Source organism: Balaenoptera ricei, chromosome 20 (genome assembly GCF_028023285.1).
Source record: "Balaenoptera ricei isolate mBalRic1 chromosome 20, mBalRic1.hap2, whole genome shotgun sequence".
Lineage (NCBI taxonomy): Eukaryota > Metazoa > Chordata > Mammalia > Artiodactyla > Balaenopteridae > Balaenoptera > Balaenoptera ricei.
In genome coordinates, this window is record NC_082658.1 from 19,080,318 (window position 1) to 19,103,060 (window position 22,743).

Consider the following 22,743-nt stretch of genomic DNA (forward strand, 5'->3'; position numbering starts at 1 on the left):
CTGGCTGACTTCCAGGTGGAATTCCCAAGTGGCCTGTAGGGGGTCCTCCCCTGGAGAGCCCCCTCCCTTCTCTGCAGCCCTCTGGCTGATGGGAGGTGTTGTCCTGAGGTGACCTTGAGAAGGACCAACCACTACAGCTAGCCCTTGGGCCAGGCTTGGCAGCTCCAGCAGCCACTCGTGACGGAAGCATCCCCAACCCTGGCTAATCCCAGGCTGGGGAGCCAGACCTGTCAGACAGAGATGGGCAGAAAGGCCTCATCCATCCTCAGCCTGGAACCTTCCGGGGTTTACCCTGAAGAACTTACTGCAGCCCAGGTGTGAGAGGGGTGCAGATTTTGTTTCTTTTTAGCAGGATTTAAGGAGGCAGGGACCAGTGCAACCTGCTGCCTCCACCTGCTACCTGCCACGGTTCCCAGAACCATCCTATCAGTGGCTGCCCCTTGGGCTCGAGCTGGCTGGTACTGGCTGTGTGCTGGCCACGGATGCCCAGGGCCACTTGCAAAGCATGGGTGCAAGGGGTCCAGGCTGGGGTGAGAGTAAAGGGGTTACAATGAGTCACCTCTTAAGCATGTCCAGGGATTTAGGCTGCATAAAAACAGGACACAGGGCTTCCCTGGTGGCGCAGTGGTTAAGAATCCGCCTGCCAACGCAGGGGACACGGATACAATCCCTGGTCTGGGAAGATCCTACATGCCGCGGAGCAACTAAGCCTGTGTGCCACAACTACTGCGCTCTAGAGCCCACGAGCCACAACTACTGAAGCCCGCATGCCTAGAGTCCCTGCTCCGCAACAAGAGAAGCCACCGCAATGAGAAGCCCGTGCACCGCAACGAAGAGTAGCCCCCGCTCACCGCAACTAGACAAAACCCGGTGCAGCAATGAAGACCCAGCACAGCCAAAAAATAAATAAATAAATGTTAAAAAAAAGAAAAAAGCTCTCTTGGAAAAAAAAAACAAAAAACAGGACACAGTGTCCCCTCACAGCCTAAAAGACACAGGGCAGGAGACAAAGCCCTTCTATGTCAATCAGCTAATTGGAGTATGTGAGACAGAGATCATTCCCATTTTATAAATGGGAAACTGAGGTTCAAAGAGAGTCCCCCCTGAGGTCATAGATACAGTTAGGGACAGAGGTCAGACTCAGCCCATCTTGCGAGTGGTGAACACAGTCCTTCCTTGCCCTGTCCTTTTTTCTCTGCCCCCTTCCTTCTCAGTGCCACTATGAGGGACCTGGACTGCTGGGGGACTTTAGAGGTAGCAGCTGGCTCAGCCCTGGGCTGGATACTGGAAATCGGCAGCTGGACATCCTTGGTGAGTGGCTGAGATTGCTGGCTTCCTGGAGGAGAGGCAGCAGTTGAGAGTGTGGGAGACAAGGGCCCCTCAGCTCACAGAGGGACCAGGGCAAGATTCCCCAGCTCTGAGGATGCAGCATGACCCACAGAGGCCAGACAGCAGAAGGGACTGCCAAGGAGAGCTGCAGTGCTGGATAGCGGAGGCCTGTGGTTATGAGGAAATCTGGGCTGGTGGAAGGAGGCGGGGCAGGTGGAAGAAGTAGGGGCTAGTGCCTCAGATAATGTCTTTTCAATATTAAGTTATGGGGTTTGATTATCTTAAAAAATGTGCTTGTTAAAGAACATTTCAGAAACCAGAAAAAGACTTTGGGAAAGAAAAGGAAATTCCCCATATCTCCCCCTGCTGAGGAGGACGCAGGCATTGAGAGAGGGTGATGCAGGGCCATATGCAGGGAGCTGGCCCTAAAAGGCCTGTAGTACGTCGTAGACGCCGGCTCCTGGGGCTGGTGTGGCTGCTGTGAGCCTGGCGCCAAGGTGCAGAGCTGTCCTCGGCAGCAGCTGGGCCTGTAGGAGGGTGTGGCCGCACGGCCGGCCTCCCTGCCTGCTCAGGTATGGAGGGCAGGGAGGGCCGGTGCCAACTTTCTGGACTCTGGGAAAAGGTGGGCATGATTCTAGGGGAGCCCATCTCTCCCGGGATGTCCTGGGAGGGTCATCCAGACAAAACTCTGGCCAGTTCATTCTCTCCCTGCTCCCCAGACATCTTGGTCAATGAAATCTATGCAGCCTCCAAGTTCATGGGTGGAGGACCTCCTGGCGCAGGCCTGAGGGTTCCACCTCAGGCCAGTGACCCTGCCTGGCTCCTTCCTCTTGCTCCAGTGCCAGACACACCGAGGAGGGAGGGAGGGAGGAAAGGAGAGAGGCAGGGGAGCCCAAGGACACTCAGAAAGATCCTTTCTTCTGAACTGTCTACATGAGCACTTTTCAAGGGTTCCAGCAGGGGTTTGGGGGCAGGTTGGGGAGCTTTGGAGGGAGCACTGCCTTTATATCTGGGGGTTCGGCTTCATGGTGTATTTGGAAAAAAGGCTTCCACTACTGAACCACCTATCTGGTCCAGCAGGCAGAAGAGAGGAGCCAGAGAGGTCAGGGGTTGGTCCAACTTGCACAGAGGTCGGGGAGTGCTGGGGGTCTGTAGCAGAACCTCAGCTTTGGGGCTTGGGTGTGAGGTGTGCAGTAGTCTCTTCAGACAGAGCTTTCAGCTGGGGTAGGGAGTTGCGAGAGGAGGCAAAAGAGACAATCGGATCTTGGGGAAGTTTGATGTTGCAGACTGGCATCAAGAACCACAGGGGAGTGGGTGATCCTGGGGGCTGAGGCTGGTGCTCAGGGGTCCCTCATGATCTCCATACAGGAAGGGGTGTTGGGAAGTGGTACCATTTGGGCTGAGAAGGGTTGTGCTGTACCAGGCCCTAATGAGGCCTGAAATTCAATCTCATGTGGGTTGAACTACGATGGCTTCTAGCGTCCTCTTGCAGGGCCGCGTCTGCCCCAAGGAAGGGGCAGGTTTTTCTTTCCCAGGCACCTGGAGGGCTGTTTAGCCGGAGGTGTATTTTCACGGTAAGCAGTTTGTTTTTACTCGGATTGGGTTTACCCTGAGGTGGTTCTGGGGAGACTGAGGGAGAGTGGGAAGCCAATGCCACTCTGTTGGGGCCACCACATGGATCCCTCTAAGGTCTCTGTAGTGGCGCTGGGCCCTGTGACCTTGGAGTGTGAGGGGAAGCTGTACGCGGGGACAGAACGGACCACCTGTACCCCCACAGACCCGCAGCCGATGGACTTGTTCCTCTGCATCTACCTGCCCAACACGCGCCCTGAGTTAGATCCAGGACAGGGTAGAAGTGCGCATTCCTACCAGACATACCCAATTTTCCAAAAGATTCCAGGGTATCTCCTTTCTCCCCTCTCCTCTTACATCCATCAGTCCGATACAGGTTCCCACCTTTTGGTTCCCTTCTCCCAAGCTGAGCCATCCGTCCCAGACATCTAAGGGATGAGCTCGGGGTGGGAAGGGGCGGCTGGGTGAGTAGGAGTGAGGATGCAGCCGGGGACCCAGCCCACAATCGCTCTGGCTCCGCAACACGTGCGCAAGGTGATCTGCACCCGCCGCAAGCCCTTCCTTCCTCCTCTCCCCCCGGAACAACCCGGCCTGCACGCGGTCGCCGGCGCCGACGGGCTCGAGCTGTCGCGGAGCTGCGGGCACCTGTCTCGACAGAGCCCCCTCCGCCTCTGAGGCTGAAAGGCCCGCCGGCTTCGCCAGGGGGCGCGCTTGGGGGGGCGGTGCCTGACTTTCAGCTGACCCGGCCCCGCCGAAGCCGCCGAAGATGCGCCGTCGATCCCCGGGCCAGCGGGAGTAGGCTCGCGCGGCGCCACAGCCATGAGCCCATCCGTCGCGGGGCAAGGGGATTAGTTTGCTCTTCATTGCGAGTCGGTGGGCTGGGTGAAGGCCTCTAGAGACCAGGCGGGTGGAGGGAGGTCTGAACGCTGCATCCAAGCACCGCGGGGCCTCCGGGGGCGAAGGCCAGGGAGGACCTCGCGGGCGCGGCGGTCCGGCTCCCTGGGACCCTCTCCCCCGCCTCCCGACTGCCCCGAGCCGGCTCAGCCGCGCGGCTGCAGTGACACCCAGTGGCGGTGGCGGGAAGTGCAAGCGCCTCTCCCTCGGCTCCCGTTGTTAAGGTCCGCGCCTCTCGAGGTTCCCATTTGTGGTTACGAGCGGGCACCCCCAGGGGAGAAGGCCTCGCTTTGCAGACTGCCCGGCGGGGCACTTCCCCTTCCCCTCCCCCAGTTTCCTCCCCAGCAGTCGCCCGAGCGCTGGGAGATCCTGCAAGGCTTCAGTGCCCGGAAGGGCGGGGCGGGGCGCAGCGGCGGCGCTGGGCTGTGACCCTGAGCAGTTTCACTTCTGGATCCTGCTCGGGGTGTGATGGGAGAGTACCTGGGCTGGGGGAGGAGGGGGGACACACGGCTCGCCGAGGTCCAGCGCTCAGGACCCCGAGTAAAGGATGGGTTTTTACTCCTGGGGTGTCACGCGACCCACGCCTTCCTCCATTTTCCATCCCCCCTCCCCGCCCCACGGGTTCCACTCCTCTGTCCCCGGAGCTACCGCTCCTCCCCAGCAGCAGCCGCCTCCGCGGGGGCTGCCGACCCCCGGAGAGGCCCCGAGCGGCGTGGGCGGCAGGAGGAGCGAGCTGTGAAGCCGCAGGCAGGGGGTTAGGCTGCGGGCTGCTGAGACGCCGAGCTGTTTCTCAGAAGTGCCGCTGCCCCTCCCCTCACACCCCCCTCAACTCCCACCTCGCACCGCACTCCTTCCCCCCTCCACCCGGCCTTCTCTTTCCTCTCCCAGGCACCCCCAACACGGGAATCTGGCGTCTGAGTCCACGAAGAGCTAAGAGGACGTCCTGACAGAGGACAGGGGCCCGGGGTTCAGACCCAACCTCACTGCCCATATTCAGAGTCTCCCACCATTCCACTGTCCATCCTTGTCCCCACTCCCCACCCCCAGCTTGTGGGTCGGGATTGGAATTTTATAGAACGGTTTTCTACGACCACTTGGGAAAATCATGGGCCGCCATCACCCTGGCTCCAGCGCCCCACCTCCCTCCCAAAGAGGGAAGGAAGAGGGGACAGAACCTTCTTTCTCTCCTATTCTTGTTTCTGGATGATGGGAAAAGTCTGGCTGGAGCAGTGGGGTTGAGGCCAGGCTGTCTCTGTTGGAAAGAACTTTAGAAATCCCTGACTCCAGGGAAAAAATCAAGGCGCAGAGAGGGAAAGCAAAGTGCCCAGGGTCACCCAGAGAGTGGCAGGGCTGGGACTGGGACCCAGGAGTCCAAGTACCCAGCTGGAGTCTGCACAAGGCCAGCATTTGCTTTACGGAGACTACAGAGCTTTGCTGGATCCACTGACTCTGCCTGTTTTTCCCCAGTGCACAGACAGACAGACAGACAGACAGACACACACCCCCCCCCCCCAGGAGTCTAGGGGAGGGCAGGTAAGGTTTGTGAGTGAGAGTGAGGTGGAGGTGCTGAGAATGTGATTCCAGTGGGGGTAGCATAGGGACTGAGCCAACGGAAGGATGAGCCAGGGGGAGGAGGCGGCATCTGCCCCCCCTAGTTCCCATCCACCCCCGGGGCTGTGGTTTATTTGACTAGGCAGTTCTTCTGGGCCAGGGGACCTGGGGGGCTGGGGGTTGAGGGGAAAGGCGAGGTGATGGGAAAAGGCTGCTCTGGGCCTTCCTGCCCCCTCAGTCCTGGGGAAGGGGGGCAATTTACATCACCCGCAGGCCCTCTAACCTCCATTCTTTCCACTGCAGGCTCTTTCCTTGGGTATGTTCCTGTTATTCTGGGGGAAGCTCTGTTATTTGGGGGTAAGGGAGGCAGCTGCCTACTTCACAGGTCAAGACAGAGTTAAAAACAAAACCGCAGCAAATTCAACACCCCGTGTCCTTCAGGGACTTTCCATGACACCTTCCTTCCCCCATCTCCCCCAAGCCAGGGAGTACCTCCCCAGAGGCCTCCCCACCCCAGGTGCAGTGGCTTTTGGCTTTTATGCAAACAACTGTCTGACCGGGAATGCTCTGCAGCCCGACCTTGTGTCTGTCCTGGCTGCAGGAGCTCCTCTACCAGTCCTCAGCGGTCCTGGCCTTCCCAGAACTCTCACACCCCCGCTCTTCCTCAGACTCTGGATTCTAGGGGATGGGAGGAAGGGAAGGGAGCTAGGTCTTGTCCCCACTGCCTGCCCTCGGGTGGAAGTTGCCTGCAGGTGCAGGTTTGCACCACAGCCTGGGTGAATGGCCTGCTTGTGTTGAGGGATGGGGGAGGGGGAGGGTGCAGGTGTAGGGTGGCTTCCAACACCAGCACCCCCCCCCCCCCCCCCCCGCAAAGCATCAACTTAGTTGCCAAGAAATAGTAAAGGAAGCTATCGTCAAGCTGGAAGGAAGTCCATTCAGCCCCAATCCCAGACCCAGCCAGCTGCCGAGCTCTCTCCTCAGCAGAGGAGTCTCCCTGCTTCCCCCTTTTCTCTCGGAGCTGCTTCTGCTTTGGGAAGGGAGTGAGGATGGGGAAGGCCACAGACCATCCTCTCCAAGGCTGAAAATCAGCTCCTGAGGGGCTATTTTTGAATGTATTTAATGCTCCAGTACACAGGCAGGCTGCAAAGCCATTCCTCTCTCCCTGGCCTTAGCGCTGAGACTGGAAAACCGGCTGGAGAGTCTCAGGGCGGTCTAGGGGTGCTGAAGGGAGGGGGATGGTGCTGAAGACAGAGCCAGTGAAAGCTGCCACCGACCTGGCCCCGCGTTTGCTAGCCCCCAACTTCAGGAACGTCTTCCTCCTGCCTCTTCCACAGAGGAGGGGAAAGGTAAGGTGTTCTGGATGAGGCTAAGCAGAAGACCAGACCACCCCTCAGACTCTCTTCCGACCTCTTCTGAGAGAAAACAGAGGATATCAAGACAGGAAGAGAGCCACATGATCCCGATGCCATTCTCTTAGGAGTTTCCCCCAGCGCCTGAGGCTCGGGCCTCCAAGTATCTACAGACTATATTTCAATGTGGCCGAGTTCAACTGCAAGTTGAGTTTCTCAGTGTGGATGTTTCTGAGACCCCAGAGATGGAAAAATCAGGACTTGCCTATCTTTTAGGAAGGATCCCTGCTGGGAGGGAGGGTGGGCTGGTGTCTTGGAACTGGGAGACACCGTGCCCAATCTGTCGAGCTTGTCACGTCCAGGCCCCGACCTCCTCAGGTCCCCTTAGTGAACTAAGGGCCAGTGGAACCAGAACCCCACCATGGGGACATGGGGGCCAGCAGCAGGATACCAAAGGCAGGTTCAGCAAGGCATCAGGCAAGATGTTTTATTTCAATGATAATTCTGTTTATCTAGGTATTTGAACTTTAAGAAAGAGCCAGAGGGGCTAAATTAAGAAAATATTCCTAGGGGCAGAATTAATTCCATTTTCTGACAGCAGCAACGACAAATGATAGGCATGCACAATGACTAATTTTAAACACACCAGTATTTTTTTTTTATTTTTCAGTGTAAAAATCAAACATCATAAAGAAACTTTGAAAACTATCAGCAGGGTTGTTTGTGATGCGGGAATGCATTCATTACGGTTCTGGGGTTCTGGCGAGGTTAGCATTGCTACATTTCAGAAGCTGATTCTTTACACAGTCTTTGCAGAGGAGTAGGGCACTACAGTGCTCCAAGGGGTCAGACTCCAGGTAAAATCCGAGAGGAGTCAAGAGAGAAGGTCACTGCTGGGCAGGGAGGGCATTTCTGAGAAACCCAGATGAGCGTGCTATGAGCACAGGGCTGTGTCAAAACCACTCGGCAAGTTCTCTCTCCCTCACTCCTGGTGGGAAGGCCACCCTGAGACCCAAACCACGTTCCCTTCTCTGCCCCGCCCCCGCCCCGTCATTCTGCAGACAAGGGTCATCCACAGACCACACGTGTGGTGGCTTTGGCAACCAGAAATTTAAAATAAACTATGGTTTTTCCAGTAGCCAAAATGATCCCTCACTAAAGCTCACAGACTGAGAACTTGAGCATGCAAAACCACAGTCTGGGTGAAGGGATGTCTGCTTTTCAAATGACCTGCTAATTCTTTGCAACCCACAGTAATTTGGTTTCTGTGAACCCACAGCAGCAGGCCCACCGAAAAGGACCTTGTTTGCTAACCTGGAAAAGTCCTTGTGTAAATGAGTCATTGGCAATGGAATCAGTCATTTTTAAGGCTGCCCCATTTTCCTAACCTGTCAAAATGTCTGTTCTCAGTCTTTTTAGGAGAAGAAGAAGCAAAGCTGCACCCAAATTCAGAAAATGAAGTAGGTCCCCCAGATGCATGGCATGGGCTTGGGAGAAGGTGGGTGGCATCATGGGACTGCTCTCCAGGCTTTCTCGAGTGGGGTCGATGGAGAGATGGAGAGTGAGGACCATTTGAGGAAACTCTAAATTGCTTGAAGAATTCATGGTTGAGGGCTTGTAAGACGGTGAGGGAGCAAAGCTAGGCTACTTCCCGGGCTTCAAAGCCATGAAGTATCTGTACCATGTGGTTCACACAGATTGGTTCTAAGGTTCAGCATATTCTTTACTCTTAGGCATTAAAACAACATGAAGGAAACATGTGTGTTAGAGATCAGTTGCCTTCATTGGCAAGTGAATTACTATCACGGTCCTAGTATGGTCTTTGAATATTTTCCATGTCTTTAAATCCAGATACAGGACATATAGTGGAAAATTTACAACCATACAACATAATTCGCCCCCACGCCCACAAAAAACAGAGTAACTTTACCTAATAGACAAAATTACATGAAACCTCACAACGTCCTTGGGAGGTAGATATTGTTATGTCCTTACATTTTAAAAAATCAAAACATTAACATTCCAGTTTCAAATAACAACTCAATATCAGCATATAAGACAGTCCAATATTGTAATATTCAGAGGAAACTTGCCTCCAGCTTCTTCAAAGTGCAAAGACCTGTTTCTCATGTTTTTAAAAAAATTTTTTAAAATTTATTATTTATTTATAAATTTATTTTATTTATTTATTTTTGGCTGCATTGGGTCTTCGTTGCTGCGTGCGGGCTTCCTCTAGTTGCAGCGAGCGGGGGCTACTCTTCGTTACAGTGCGCAGGCTTTCTCATTGCAGTGGCTTCTCTTGTTGTGGAACACGGGCTCTAGGCGCGCGGGCTTCGGTAGTTGTGGCACGCAGATTCAGTAGTTGTGGCGTGCAGACTCAGTAGTTGTGGCACACTGGCTTAGTTGCTCCGCGGCATGTGGGATCTTCCCGGACCAGGGCTCGAACCCGTGTCCCCTGCATTGGCAGGCGGATTCTCAACGACTGCGCCACCAGGGAAGCCCCTGTTTCTCATGTTGCTGGCATGATGTGGGACACGCTATATACAGCTTGGGTAAACAGAGGTACAGTCTTCTGCTATGAGCTCATACAAGTTGAAAGCCTACACCTCTCTTCTAGGCTCTTCCAAGTCCACAGTCTTTGACCCTGGGTTCATTCATCATTCTCAGAACTGTTCAGTCTGTTAGGCTTAGAGAACAGAGTCCTTTCCCTGGGATGACCCAGGTTTAGTATTTGGTTTCAGGTCAAAATTGTCCTCTTTACAGGCACTTAAATCCCAAAATCATTCTGCTTTTCTGTACTCTGCCTATAGAGATTCTCTGAACTATACTTTCTGTCTGAGCACAAAAATAGCTCCTAATTCTTTAAAAGATAAGAGAGATCACTGTGTATCTCTTGTCTTCTGCACAGCCTAATTCTATTTTCTAGGACAAAAGTTTCATCACTCCACTTTCTTTTCTCTTCTTGAGCTCAAACTCCTAATTCTGAGTCTTTGTCAAAGAGCCTGGACACTCTCTGAGAACTCAAATCTTAAGTATCACAGAGTTTCCAAATCTCCACTAGAGATCAACATACCTACTCATAGTGGAGTACACTTTAAAGTTAGGACCTCAAACACTAAACATTTAACATTTCCATTACAGTCTTACTGGCTGTCCTGGGATATATATCAGAAGTACTGCTTTTTTCCCCTGAAAACATTCTAAATCTCACATTTAGCAGGAGGAAAAAAGCAGAGGATAAGAACAGTGACACAGAGGCTACTTGGAAAAAATGTTATGTTGACGTGAGATTTGTTAATAACACAGTGTTTCAACTGAGTAAAATTTTGTGTTTTTAAACATTTCTCTTTGCAAAAGAAATCTGAGGTCGTTTTACTTCTGGGCCTGGCAAAATGTTAAGCCTTGCATTTAAAAGGTGAGACATTTTGTCACTGACAAAGTCAGAAGCTGAGTCAGGAACAGTTCAGAATGGGTAACAAAGCATATGATTAGCTAGCTTATCTGTGTCAAGGCTAATACATCTTTTTGGGAGAACGACTTAGGGAATCTAAAGCCTGGTGGATTTATTAACATATTTTTCCTGGTGGTGTTGGTGCAGGGTAATGGGGGAGACACCTCTGTTTAGTTCTCTGCCAGGAGAAACACCTATGCAACAACTCAAATAGCGATAAGGAACATTTGCAGAGCCAGCTCTCGGCCTTTTTTCCATCCTCATCCCAATTCTGCCACCTTGGCTGTAAGGGAACTTTTCACGGGTTTGGTTGTTCCTCAGATTTCGGCCTCCTGGGTGTGTGGTGGGGGCCTGGCTAATAAGAGGGTTGGTGGGAAATGGAGAGAGAAGACCTAGGAGGCTCACGTTCACAGGGACTCTGGCTGAGAAAGGAAACGTGCTGTCGGAAGCTGCCAGGGGACCTCACCGTCCAGCAGGGTCAGATGTGAATCTTGCTCGGTCCTCCTTTCTAGGCATCTTGCTAAGGTTCTCCTTTACCTTCTTTCCCACCCCCAGCAAGGGAGGGGGTTAAGTAGAATAAGGAGTGCCTGCAGAAGTAAGTGTTTACCTGTGTTGTGGTAACCACTACATACCACCTGGTTCAACTTCAAGATTTAAGAATGTGGAGTTTCCACATATACATTTTCTCTGGACTTGACATGTCCCAGTCCAGGCTCAGAATGCGACAACGAAAGTGCAGCCTGTGTGAGTGGTCGCCCCACTCAGAAAACTGACCTCAGAAGAATGGAAATCATTCAGAAAATCCATTACTCACAGAGAAAATGAGGGTCATACTTACAGAGTCCCCAGGTTGGTGGGATGGGCCTTAGTTTCACTATCTTAAGGTGCAGGAGTTGGTCTCTTCACTAAAGACTTTCCCAGTAATCTGGTAGAAATGCTCCCTTTCCCTAGCTTTCTCTCCTACTAATCCTTGCTTCCAAATGCTCTTTCTTTTGTCCCCTGAAGAGTCAACATGATGTGTGATATTTCAAGAATATAATAAGCAGCTCTTCTTTCACAATGGGTATAAGCAACCTGGTGTAGCTTGGAGTCCAGGATTACGGAAATACAGTGAGGTACTGAAGACTACACACCGAAATACATCTAGTCTTTTAGCTGAAATCTCAAACATGTTGGGACTGTTGCCATGAAATTTCACAAAATCTTTTTTCCTGAGACAGACGCCATGCTACAAAGAAGGATAAACCATTTGTGCACTCTGAGGTGGAACATTTTAATTACTGGCAGCACATAAACGAGTTGAGTTTGAGCCTAATGCATAAAGCCCTTTCGAAATATCAAGGCAGATACATAAAACGCTAATCCACCAGGAATTGTGGATTCTTGGCTCTGGTAGAAATGTTCACACAGCTGACTCTTAATCTGTAAATAGGCTCCATGAAGTTGTCCCTGGAAGCAGAATTTATTTTCCCTAACATAGGTTCTTTAAAAGGAGAGAAAAAAAAAGGCTTTGGCAAGCAGCTGCAGGTGCCCGTTTGTGTGTACACTCTGGGGCAAGATCAAAATACCTTCCTGTTTTTTGTTCCTCCCCACCATCCTCTTCACACCACAACTCAGTGGTTAAAGGAAAAACTTAACAATACTTCCATTTTCACACCAAAGAAATGTGAAACATATATTCATATACATACTCTTCTGCTTAATACCCATACATTAAGAGGTTTAAAAAAAATAATTGTGGTTACTGCATAATCACATAAATTTAAAGCTGTAAGGGACCTTCGAGAACATCTAAATCCAATTCCTAATTCTATGGTTGAGGAAACTTAGTTTTAAGAGTTAAGTGATTTGCCCAAAGTCATTTGGCTAAGTAGTGGCAAATATGGAATCAGCAAACAGATTTTGTGACCCTCATTCCAGTGCTAATTTTACAATTATTACATCACTTTTCCTTGATAGCATGTCTCCCATAATTAATGATAAAGATAACCGACACATCTGCAGAACCAAGATCAGACTTTCAGGAATCTTTGTGGAATACAACAGCTCCATTTAAAATGGGGGGATGGGACCCCCACCTCCACCTGCCTGATCGAGGATATCCTGCCAGCAGAGGTGCTCCCCTCCTCACTCCATCCTGAAGCTCAGCTCTGATCATGGTCATCCTCGGTTCCTTTCCTGTGGGGAGGGGGAGGCTAAGTCATACTTTCAGGATTCTTTGGTATTTTTTTTTTGTCAAAAAATCATTGGCAAGTTTGCTTTGGGTTTGTACACCAATATTCCATGAAGGAGATGAAAAATTTTCAGGTGGTTGTTCCTCCTTCCCTCCATCCCTGGTGGTGCTGCTAAACCATTTCCCCCCCTCAGAACCAAGCCTGCCAATCGAGATCGTAGGAAATGGATGCCATCACCCACAGTGGACAACCTCCTGGAGTTCCCATGACAGTCTCTATTTAAACCATTAGTTCTTCTGAGATAGAGTTTCTCCTATGCATGAATGGTTTAACCCAAAGCAGCTTTTAACTGGAGACAGGAGGATAAAGAGTAGAAGCAGAAGTACCATCAGAAAACTTGGGTTTTTTTTTTTTGCTTGTGTGATAAGAAGTGGATCTGATGCTTGGAGACTAGGGGCTTCAGTTATTGGTAACATTTTATGGCTGTTCTTTTCCTTATTGTTAGACTATAACTTGCGATGGAAGGTTTATATCCTAACCCTTTAGTCTTGTGTGAAGTGCAGAAGGGCAAGGCTTCCCAGCAGGGTCAGCTGGTCAGCAATTCTTCTCTGTGGACCTGGGCATATGGCTAAAAGTCTTTTCCACATATGGCTGATGTATCTCAGAAACAACGTCTCATGCAGCACAACCAGGGGACTCTTCTGGTTGGCAACAGACTCCAAAGAATGCCTGTCTATTGCTGCAAAAGATAATGACCAAATACTTCATTGGCTTTTAAATATCATAAAATTCAAGTCCCTGATGGGAAAACAAAGGTTTCACAAAAGTAGTAGCATGATATATCTGCAAACAGTTTCTGAATGGGGACAGCATTTCTCTGCTGCCCACGTGAACGTGATCCTTTGGACACTAAAATGGCATGAAAAGGGGATCGGAACGGAGTTTGTTTTGAGAGCGATCTGTTAGGCGAGGGGAATTATCATCAGCTTTTAAAAATGATGTTGAATGCTCAGGTGCAAATCATCTCCGGGCCCAGATCTTCACTTCAGCATGGCTCTGTGTTCTCCTCTGGCTATGTGAGACGAGAACTCATAGCGATCGTGGCTTCGATAGCCACACATGTTACACTCAAAAGGGTCACGAAAGCCGTGGCAACCCATGTGAATAGTGAACATCACGTAATCCAGGAAGAGGACTCGACAGTGGTCACACCGGTACACATCCATCACCTCCCCTTCTTTGTTGATCACTTTGATGGAGTCTCTTGGGCAGATGGGTGGGGGCTTGAGGAGTTCGTAAGAGCGGGGCACCTCCTTCAGAAGTGGCATCCCATTGCGGGCCCGAGGAGGGACCACGTGGTTTTGCTGGTAGATGTGATTCTGGCGTTCCTCATGGTTGCTGTCAGTGTCCGTGGAGTCGTGGCCACTGTTGTTGGGGGAGAGGCCTCTTTCAGAAGGCAGGCTCTTCTCTGGCAGCTGGACGTTCTTCTTTTCCAGGTCCTGGGGGGCACCATTCGGCATCTCGGCGCGGGTGAGGGCTATGGGATACATGCTGCTGATAACCGGGACCATCTCTGAGGTGGGAGCAGGCGGTGTCTGGACCAAGGGGCGCAGGGCTTCGGCCCCAAGATAGCTGATGGCGTTATTGATGGCCTGGTCCATCATTCGGGTCTGGATCATCTCACTCTCTTTCTCATACATATAGCTGGGATTATAGCTGACGTCAAAGCAGTGGCGCTTCTCACCTAGAACAAGGGAAAGAAAGAGTGACAAAAGGAACAACACAAAGGCAGAGAGTTTGTAAAATTATTTTCTGGAGTCCTTGAAAAGTGAGGAAGGACAAGTGGCCTGCTCAAGAACACTCAGCCCAGGCAGAATGGTCCCACGCGGGTGCTGAAGTCTCAGGGGACAGTGAGTGACAGCACATGTTTGGACGGTCAAAATAACTGAAACCAGCAGGCAAAAGGGAGAGTCAGAGGTGTCACTAAGTTGAGGCTACAATGTGAGTTGTTTCCACTGCTCATGTCAGAAGGGAACCCTGGAGAAAAGAAGCAAGAGAATACCAGGAGGGGGCTTAAGAGGGGGCGAGGCAGCTGCCAGTATGCAGGAGCATGGGGACCTCTGCACTTCTATTGTTCATGAACTCTGAAGACACGGTCAATCCCCGAACTCTTAGTTTGCTTGTTCTTTTCTGCTTGTAATACTAGGGAGCCGGGGGCCGGAAGTGCTGCAAAAAGTGGGGATGCTCTGGCCTCGGCAGCTTTTTAAATGGCTGCACAGGCAGAAAAAATAGCCCCCAAAACTCCAACTTACCATTCCCCAAACACGTCAGTTATCAGACTGACTGAGATTTAAATAAAAGAGCTGCAAATGTAGAGAGTTGTAGAAAGGCTTTCTTGATGAAAGATCATGATGATCTTTGGCCTCTTCATAAAGTGTTTTATTCTTATTTTGCTTGAAAAGATGTATCATTGATACATATGTGATCATTAGGACTTATCTCACACTTAACTGAAAAATTAACTTGTGGTCACCCTCTCCTACTTCTCATGTCAAACTGCTGAGAAATTTTGAAAACAGAGTTTAGCCACCTTCAGGGCGTGTGGGTGTTGTGTGTTAGAAAACAGAGGCTCTCTGGCCACAGGGAAGGCAGGAGCGGGATCTTCGGTAATGGCAGATGTGCTCAATGGTGAGTGGCTGGCAGAGGCAAGAGAAAGTGGGGAAGATGTGTCAAGGGCTGGAGGTGAGGCGAACATTATTGCTGATGCTTTTTCATTCCGTAGACATTGGATTCTGAGAGATTTGCTCAACCATATCCTCTCTTCCCTAACATTTCCTAGGCATGTTGTGTGTCACTGCCATACAGTAAAGGCTTCAGGGAAGACAAAACACAAGAAAACAAAAAGGATTGGAAGAACCAGTTTCTGTTCTTGAGGTATCTCCAACCTAGGGGGAGAGAAATAAGACTTGGCTAGATGGAATTGGAGAAAAATAAATGTTAAAAGTTGAGAAAGGGCTGCCTTGCTCTATGGAAGCTTTTGATTTTATTTTAAATGCCATGTTTGAGGTGTGTAAGCAGGGTGGGTAACGTGTCTTCTGTAAAAAGAATTAAAAGGGAAGAGCAGGGTGGTTTGTAAATATACAAACTGTATATTTAAGTGTTATGGGAACACAAAAAATTCAGGAGTACTTGTGGAAGGGAAAGCATTCTTGGAAAACCTAAATTTTGAGAAGGGTCTTGATGAACCGGTAGGATTTAGATTTTCAGAGAGGTAGAAGAGACATTCTAACTGAGGGATGAGCATGAACCAAGACAGACACGTGGGACCATCCAAGACATGGGCAGGGAGGAGTAAGAGAGTCTGGTTAGAGCAATATCAAGAAGTGTGGAAGAAAGTATTTCTCAAACTTCACTTATTCCTCCACTTTCTGCAATATTCATACCCCAGGGTGGTGTGGTGGTTGAGAGCATGAACTCTAGAGTCAGGTGGTGTGGATTTGATGCTGCCTCATCATGACTAGTTGTGTGACCTTGGGTAAGTTACTTAACCTGTCTATGGCTCCATGTCCTCACGTAAAACGGGGGTAATAATTGTACCTACCTCAATTGGTAAGCGCTTAGAACAGTGCCTGGCACATAGAAAGCACTTGGTAAATGTTAGGGGTTTTAATTTGGTTTGAATCAGCTCGCATTTCCTTCCTTTTTTTGCTAAAGAAATTTGTTTTTTAAGGAAACTTTATATCACTAACAAACAGAAAACCAGAATCACTTGCCACAAATAGAAGGTAACTATGAAAAATAAAGACAACGAAGCACAGCAATTTATTAAAGTCTGATCAGATACTGTAAGTACCTGGAGACAAAGATCCCCTCTCTCTTTGCTAAAAATAGAGATTACCAAGGGTGTGATTAGTGTTGAAGACAATTAACATCTAATTACGTCTAAATCTTTCTCCTTGGTATAATCAGGAAGACTGAAAGAGAACTAAAAGGAAAATAACTTTCTTGCCATGTGGATCAAGGTTTTCAAATGCTCTGTGAGCCTCTTGGCACTTTGCCTCCAACATTTTAGGAGATACCGAAAAAAGATAACACATGGTGGGACCAAATGATGGGCATTCTGAATAACCAACCGTAGGGTTTAGATCTGGACAAACGGCAAACCTCTACAAACCGCATTGAGCAAGAGATGCCTGTGGTCAAAATGTTATTTTCAGGATATTAATGTAACAGCAATGTGTAAGATGGACCAGAACAGTGAGAAATTGGAGACAAAAAGATCTGCTAAAAGATCTAATCTAATCCGATGGATTTGTCCTGTATCCCCACTACCTTAAGGCCAACCTGACAGTTTCCAGACAAATACCTGAGAGAAAAAATATGCACAGAAAATCACCGTACCTTGGCAACTCAATAAAAAGGAACAGAAACGTAGACCTTTGCCAAAGTAATCAACGGTTCTTCTTTTCAACTGCCAGATTGGATAAGTCTCTGATTAGAGCTGTTCGGAGGAACGAGACTGAGAACATGAAAGCTGTCTAAAGTCACAAATATTCATTCCCCTGAAAGTGACACAGAAATGATGAACTTTGGTTTCCTGGCCTTTTCAAGGTTACTGATGATTTTCCAGTGTGGTTGGCTCTACTCAGTTCCCCAAATACCAGGGGTCCCTGGAAATCTTTTTATCTTTTCGTCTAACAGAGAGGCTCCAGAAAGTTTCCGAGGTGGGGCAGGCACATCACAAACTCTGCTTTTATCTTTTCTCCCAAGAGTTGGTTTTACTTAACTAGGCCTACAATTTCATAATCTATACCACCTGCAGCACATGTCAGAAAACAGCTGAGTGCTGAAGTTGTAAGAGGCAAAACAATAAGAGGAAAATCAACCCCTGGATGAGTGGAAATACGTGACTGAGTTCTGTGGTTAACACAGACCATTGTTCATTGTTAAGAAGATGGGAGAGCCTCAGATCTTCACGTGCACGCAACCTGCACTCATCAGATCCCCTCATCTCCGAGTTACGGTAACTTGATTAGTGCAGATGATTATCAGTCACCTGTAGACACGATGACTCAATGTGTATGAAACTCAGAAGGGGTGAGGTACAGTAATTGAAAAGCCAACAGCTCACGTTTCTTTAGTAATACACTCATAAAAAAGGTTAGTCAGACCACAAGAGTGTAACTGCTCCCAAACCTGCGCAGAGCTTCTAGTCAAAATCGTACCACACACGTTGGAGTGCTTAATGAGAGGAGCTTCGGGTTGAATTAGAGGTTTTCTTCCAATGATGATACAAATGGCAACAACAAGTCCTAAGTTTAGAAACCAAGCCTACTTGGTTGGGCCATTCCCTACCTGTGATCCCTTTTAAAGGTGTCAATCCCTACCATCTAGGCTTTGGTAACTCTGAACTGAGCAACTGCCTGACCTGAATTGCTGCCATGTGGTGAGGGCATTTGGTTGTTGGCTTCTAAGTGCCAACTTGAAAGTACAGAATCATAGCCTAAAGCTAAAAGGGACCTTAGCTGAGCATGTGGATTTAGACCTCTGCCTTCGGGATGGAGGGACAAGATCCACTACTCCAACCTGTTTACTTCTCTACTTCACAGTACCGAGCACTGTGCCTTATATGTAATACTAAGAAGAATAGCTACTACTTATTGAGCCACTACTATATACCCAGTGCTGTCCTAGGTACTTTGCATATTATCTCATTTTACCTAAGATGAATTATCATCTCTTAGTCAGATGAAGGACCTAAAGCACAAACGAGTTGATTAACTTGCTCAGGTTGCTCAGCTGGTAAATGGAGAACCAGGATGTGATCCAAGGGCCCATAGACCTCAGTATATGTTTGAGCATTAACTGCTGTTTCCTGGCTGCTACCTCGCCCATGGCTGCACAGCCCCACCACTAGCAATGACTTCAGATTCTCTGCTGGGATGGTTCCCATAGGCAGTAGAAAAGCAACTATCCTTTGTTCCATATGGACCAGTAGCATGCATTCAAGAAATATCTATGATGAACAGAGTGGTCAGAATGTCCATAAAGTGCTTAACAGAGTACTGGCACATGTAAGCACTCAATAAGTGGTAGATCTATTACTATTTTGTTATTATTGTTGTTATTTGCCTCACACCATGTTAAGTGTTTTGAAGAATACAAACTTAATTGCAATCCAGGAGGAGATGTAGTATGTACACAATTTCATTACAAGTTAGTATCCTTAATACTATGTGGTGGAACAAAGTATACAGTAGCCAAGAGAGTGGAGAGAGAAAAATACGGACCATGTCTCAAATATGCCACGTAACATGGGACAAATATTAATCTATTCTTTCCTCTAAAGTCTCTTTGAAATCTGAGGTGGTAGTAGAGACAGTTACACACATCACAAAAAGCAGACTGTTAAACTCGCCTTGAGTGCAGAGGGAGAACAGAGAAGAGAGAGAATTCAGGCAAGTATGGGAATGTAGACCACGTGGAGGTTTAGGGGGCAGATGGGAGGGAGGGCATTCCAGACAGTAAGCGTGGAAAGAAGGATTACAAAGAAGTGGGAGTAGTTCATTACCTCTGAATTAGAAGATTAGTCGGCTGAAATGATACATTTAGAAAAGATAACTTAGAGCCAGATTGTGAAAGACTCAGAACGAACGCCTGGGTGGTTTGGATTTTATTCTGATGGGGAGCCATTGAAAGATTTTTTGAAGAGGAGGAGAAATGATTTGAACATTAGAAAGATAACAATTCTGATGTTACAGTCATCGTGATGGGGTAATGTGAAATACTGGGGTTTTCTTTAAGCCTTTAAGTTTCTTCAGGTCACTTAACTGTATCTGCTGATGCCTTCATACAATTTCCCAAGTGTATCATCGATTACTCGTACGCCAAGCACATATCCTCCCCGCAAAAAGGGCAGGTAAGTAGGGTAAATGGACTATCTGATGATGATGGTGGCTATGATCTCGATCTAAATGAGACTGGAGTGGCTAACAGCTCTTCCAGGAGGAGGAAGGCAGAGGGTAGGAAGCCACAGAACGAGAAGCAGGAAGGAGGAGAGAGAACAGAGAGAGCCATGCGGGTGGCAGTGAGGAAAACTGAGCTGGAAACCATGTTTTGTTGCTGCAGAGGCCTTTGTCCTCTGTGAGTCACTGTCAAGTGCTATTTGGTTGTCATCTGCCCTGATGGAGTCACCACAGATCTTTTCTCAAGAAAACACACCCTCAAGAGAGAACGACTGCCCTTCTTCAAGGCTTTCTCTTCCACCAGCTTTCAATGACTAGACCCTTCCCTTTCCAAAGCCCCTGTGTAGCACACATGACATGCACTGCTCTGGGTGACTTTCTGGGGGAGGAAGGCCTTGGACTGCAGCACTTTATAGACCCGGGCTCTGGCCCTGCTCTGTCACCTACTAGCTGCATCTCTCCATCTTTCCCTTCCCCCTTCCCTCCTTAGTAAAAGAACTTCACGGGGTGGTTCCTAATATCCCTTCAAGCTCAAAAATGTTATGACTTTTGATGCTTATAGGATTAGGGCTTTTGGCCCCTTGGGAAGGGATGGGAGAAGATACTTTTTGCTTTTAGAAACAGGTATTAAAACTGCTTCCTGTTGCTCTGTTAACCAAAGCAGACAATTTCTCATTAGTTACTTCACAGGGAGAACCGACAGTGTTTGCTGAAGTGTCAAAACCTCACAACATGTTTACCGGTGGGTGAGTGAGATCTTTTTTCATGTTCTTTTCAACATGAAAACTTCCTTTAATAAAGTAATACATGAAATTTTAAAAAATAGGGAGATGCTATGGTAACCACTTTGGTCTGAATAACACATCTGTTTTTGGAGAAAGAATGAAAATCAGAAAAAGAAATATGCAGAAATGTAGTCATTTTCCTCCTCCCTTCAGGAGAGAAATCTGGCCTCTATTTTGAGCCAAGTATTTGAAGATGGCCTAGTTAGAAGCATAGTCAAGCAAGTTTGTAACAGGAGAATAAGATTCAGAAAAAAGACAATCCCTAAAGGGCTTAGGTGCTGAAAGCAAGGTCTTCTTGTCCTTTGGAAAGAACAACTAAAAAGAATTATTTTGATGACGTAAAGATGCTGATTTCTAATGAATGTGTGTCAGTTTATTTCCTATTTTATAGAAAGTGATTCAAAATTTCTTGGAGAACTAGGAAAAAAGTGATTTCATTTTTCTCCTACTTGGGTAATTTAATTTTACTCTTACCCTTCAATAGAGGCATGTTTTTGTGTTTCTAAATGCATTTAGACTTAATCCAATCCATCCCTCTTCCTCAGTTCATCTCTAATGGATGAAAAATGCTATCTACTGGTAATTATCTCAAGCCTGTTAGGAAAGTAACAGGCTGACCTGATGGTATAATTTCACCTTTACCCTCGTAGTTCAAGAGGTCAGGGAAGCCAAGCTGTGCAACTGTCAACAAGGATTAAAGGGAGTGACTCATTCTTCCTTCACACTTTACCCATTGCCATTTCCCTGGCAGCTGAATCTTTTCAGAAAATGATGCCTTGGAGAGGAAATATAGGAGAGAGAAGAGAAGGAGGGAAGACATTAGCCCCATATGTTTTATATCACTTCATCCCATATACTGCACAGTGTCATAATGTTCCTTTATTTTCCCCTTGATATTACTATTTTCTATCAAAAGGTGGATTCAGTTAAATGATGGAAGGGGTTTCTCTTATTTTTAAAAAAATCTCTTAAGGTTCAGGGAATAAGCTAATGCTAGAGGATTAGAACAGTGCTCAGGAACAAGAGTATCACGTATATGGCAGGAGCTCTGTAACCATTTGCATGATAAATGAACGGACGAAAGAGCAAATGAAAAAGTAGTAATGTACTAAGTAAAATATATAAATGTTGAACTAATGCAGCTGTTTTATAGATTCTCAGATTAAATGACATCTTCCTAAAAAAAAAAACTCCTAAATTATATATTATGGTTTATAACAGAAAATAACATACCATATCTGTACAACCTTGAGAAAAAAGTTATCTGAAGTTATACATATGGGTTTATACACAAAAAGTGGTGCTCATTATTGCTGCCTTTTATAATTCATCTTGCAGACTTACAGAATGGTAGAGCTGCGAGGGACCTTCTCGATCACTTCATCACCTGTTCAGTCTACTCATTTCACAGGTGAGTAAACAGAGGCCCAGAAAGGTTACGTGATTTGTCTAAACATACACAGTTAAGAAATGACTGAACTGGAATCACAACCTCAGTCTTTTGGCTTCTAATCCAGTGCTCTTCCTACTGCACTTTACCACAATTTATATAAAAAAAAAAAATTCCCCCAGCTATTCAGGGCCCCGAAGTCCTGAAGTTGCTACCTCAGCTTAAATCAAGAGCTAACTCTACTGGGTTTCCTGATTCCATCTCAGAGAGAACATGATGGTTCAGAAGATGACAGAAGTCAGTACCTACAAGATCAGCATCTCTCCTGAGTCTGGAAATGGAAGAGTGAAAATCCTCTGGTCACAATGGTAATAAACAAATGGAATGGATCCCTTATGCAATAAGCAAAATGGCATGGACTTGGACATGTGAAACATGTGTTTTTAAACCCATGAAGATACCAAAGCAACTTTTATCTTATTAAGTAGGGCTTTATCTCAAGGATAGGTTTAGGGCAACTATGTGAACTAAGTACCTTCTCTCACATTTTAGTTCTCTTAGACCAACATGCATTGACCATAACTGGATTGAAATTAAGTCACTTTACATTTTTTTTCTTGCCCATTTCTCCCCATGTTCCTCCCCACCCATATCAGCTGCAGCCATTTCTACAGTCAAAACACTCCCCAAATTAAATTATACTCATGGCATAGAATAACAATCCAAGCTTCCTTTTGTACGCCAGCCAGAACCTCTTCACATAAGTACAGCTCAAAAGAGGTATGAGCAATGTTTTAAGATAATGTCTTGGAATCACAATTGGTCCACTGTGCCTAAACCCCACATGGAAGTCACTACACGCCCCCTGACATTTCTCACCAAGGAGAGGGAAGATGGTAAAGAGGAGAGGGTCTCTCTGAAATGAAATTCACCAACTTTAGTCTGACACAGTTTATTCTTAAAGTGACTAAAAGAATACAATAACTTCTCAGTCAAACAACATACAATAAATAAGTATAAATACCAAGCTAGGAGGACAGGAATAAAGACACAGACGTAGAGAATGGACTTGAGGACATGGGGAGGGGGAAGGGTAAGCTGGGACGAAGTGAGAGAGTGGCATGGACTTATAAATACTACCGAATGTAAAATAGATAGCTAGTGGGAAGCAACCGCATAGCACAGGGAGATCAGCTTGGTGCTTTGTGACCACCTAGAGGGGTGGGATAGGGAGGGTGGAAGGGAGATGCAAGAGGGAGGAGATATGGGGATATATGTATATG

At 47.7% G+C, this 22,743-nt stretch overlaps 1 protein-coding gene and 1 long non-coding RNA gene across 3 annotated transcripts in view; one reads left to right on the top strand and one right to left on the bottom strand.

Annotated features, from left to right (window-relative positions):
• Positions 1 to 1,224: 1,224 nt before the first annotated feature.
• LOC132355257 (uncharacterized) lies at positions 1,225 to 22,644 on the top strand. Of its 2 annotated transcripts, XR_009499581.1 has the most exons (4): positions 1,225 to 1,311; positions 19,965 to 20,031; positions 21,409 to 21,481; positions 21,727 to 22,644. It is a non-coding gene; the product is annotated as an uncharacterized LOC132355257 (long non-coding RNA). The 2 variants fall into 2 exon arrangements; XR_009499580.1 differs by lacking the exon at positions 1,225 to 1,311 and having other exon boundaries at positions 19,783 to 20,031.
• The window catches only part of IKZF3 (IKAROS family zinc finger 3), a 79,830-nt gene continuing 70,447 nt past the window's right edge, over positions 13,361 to 22,743 (bottom strand). The window contains exon 8 of the mRNA XM_059907505.1: positions 13,361 to 14,064. Coding sequence (XP_059763488.1) covers positions 13,361 to 14,064 — 704 coding nt within the window. The remainder of the gene's footprint in view (positions 14,065 to 22,743) is intronic.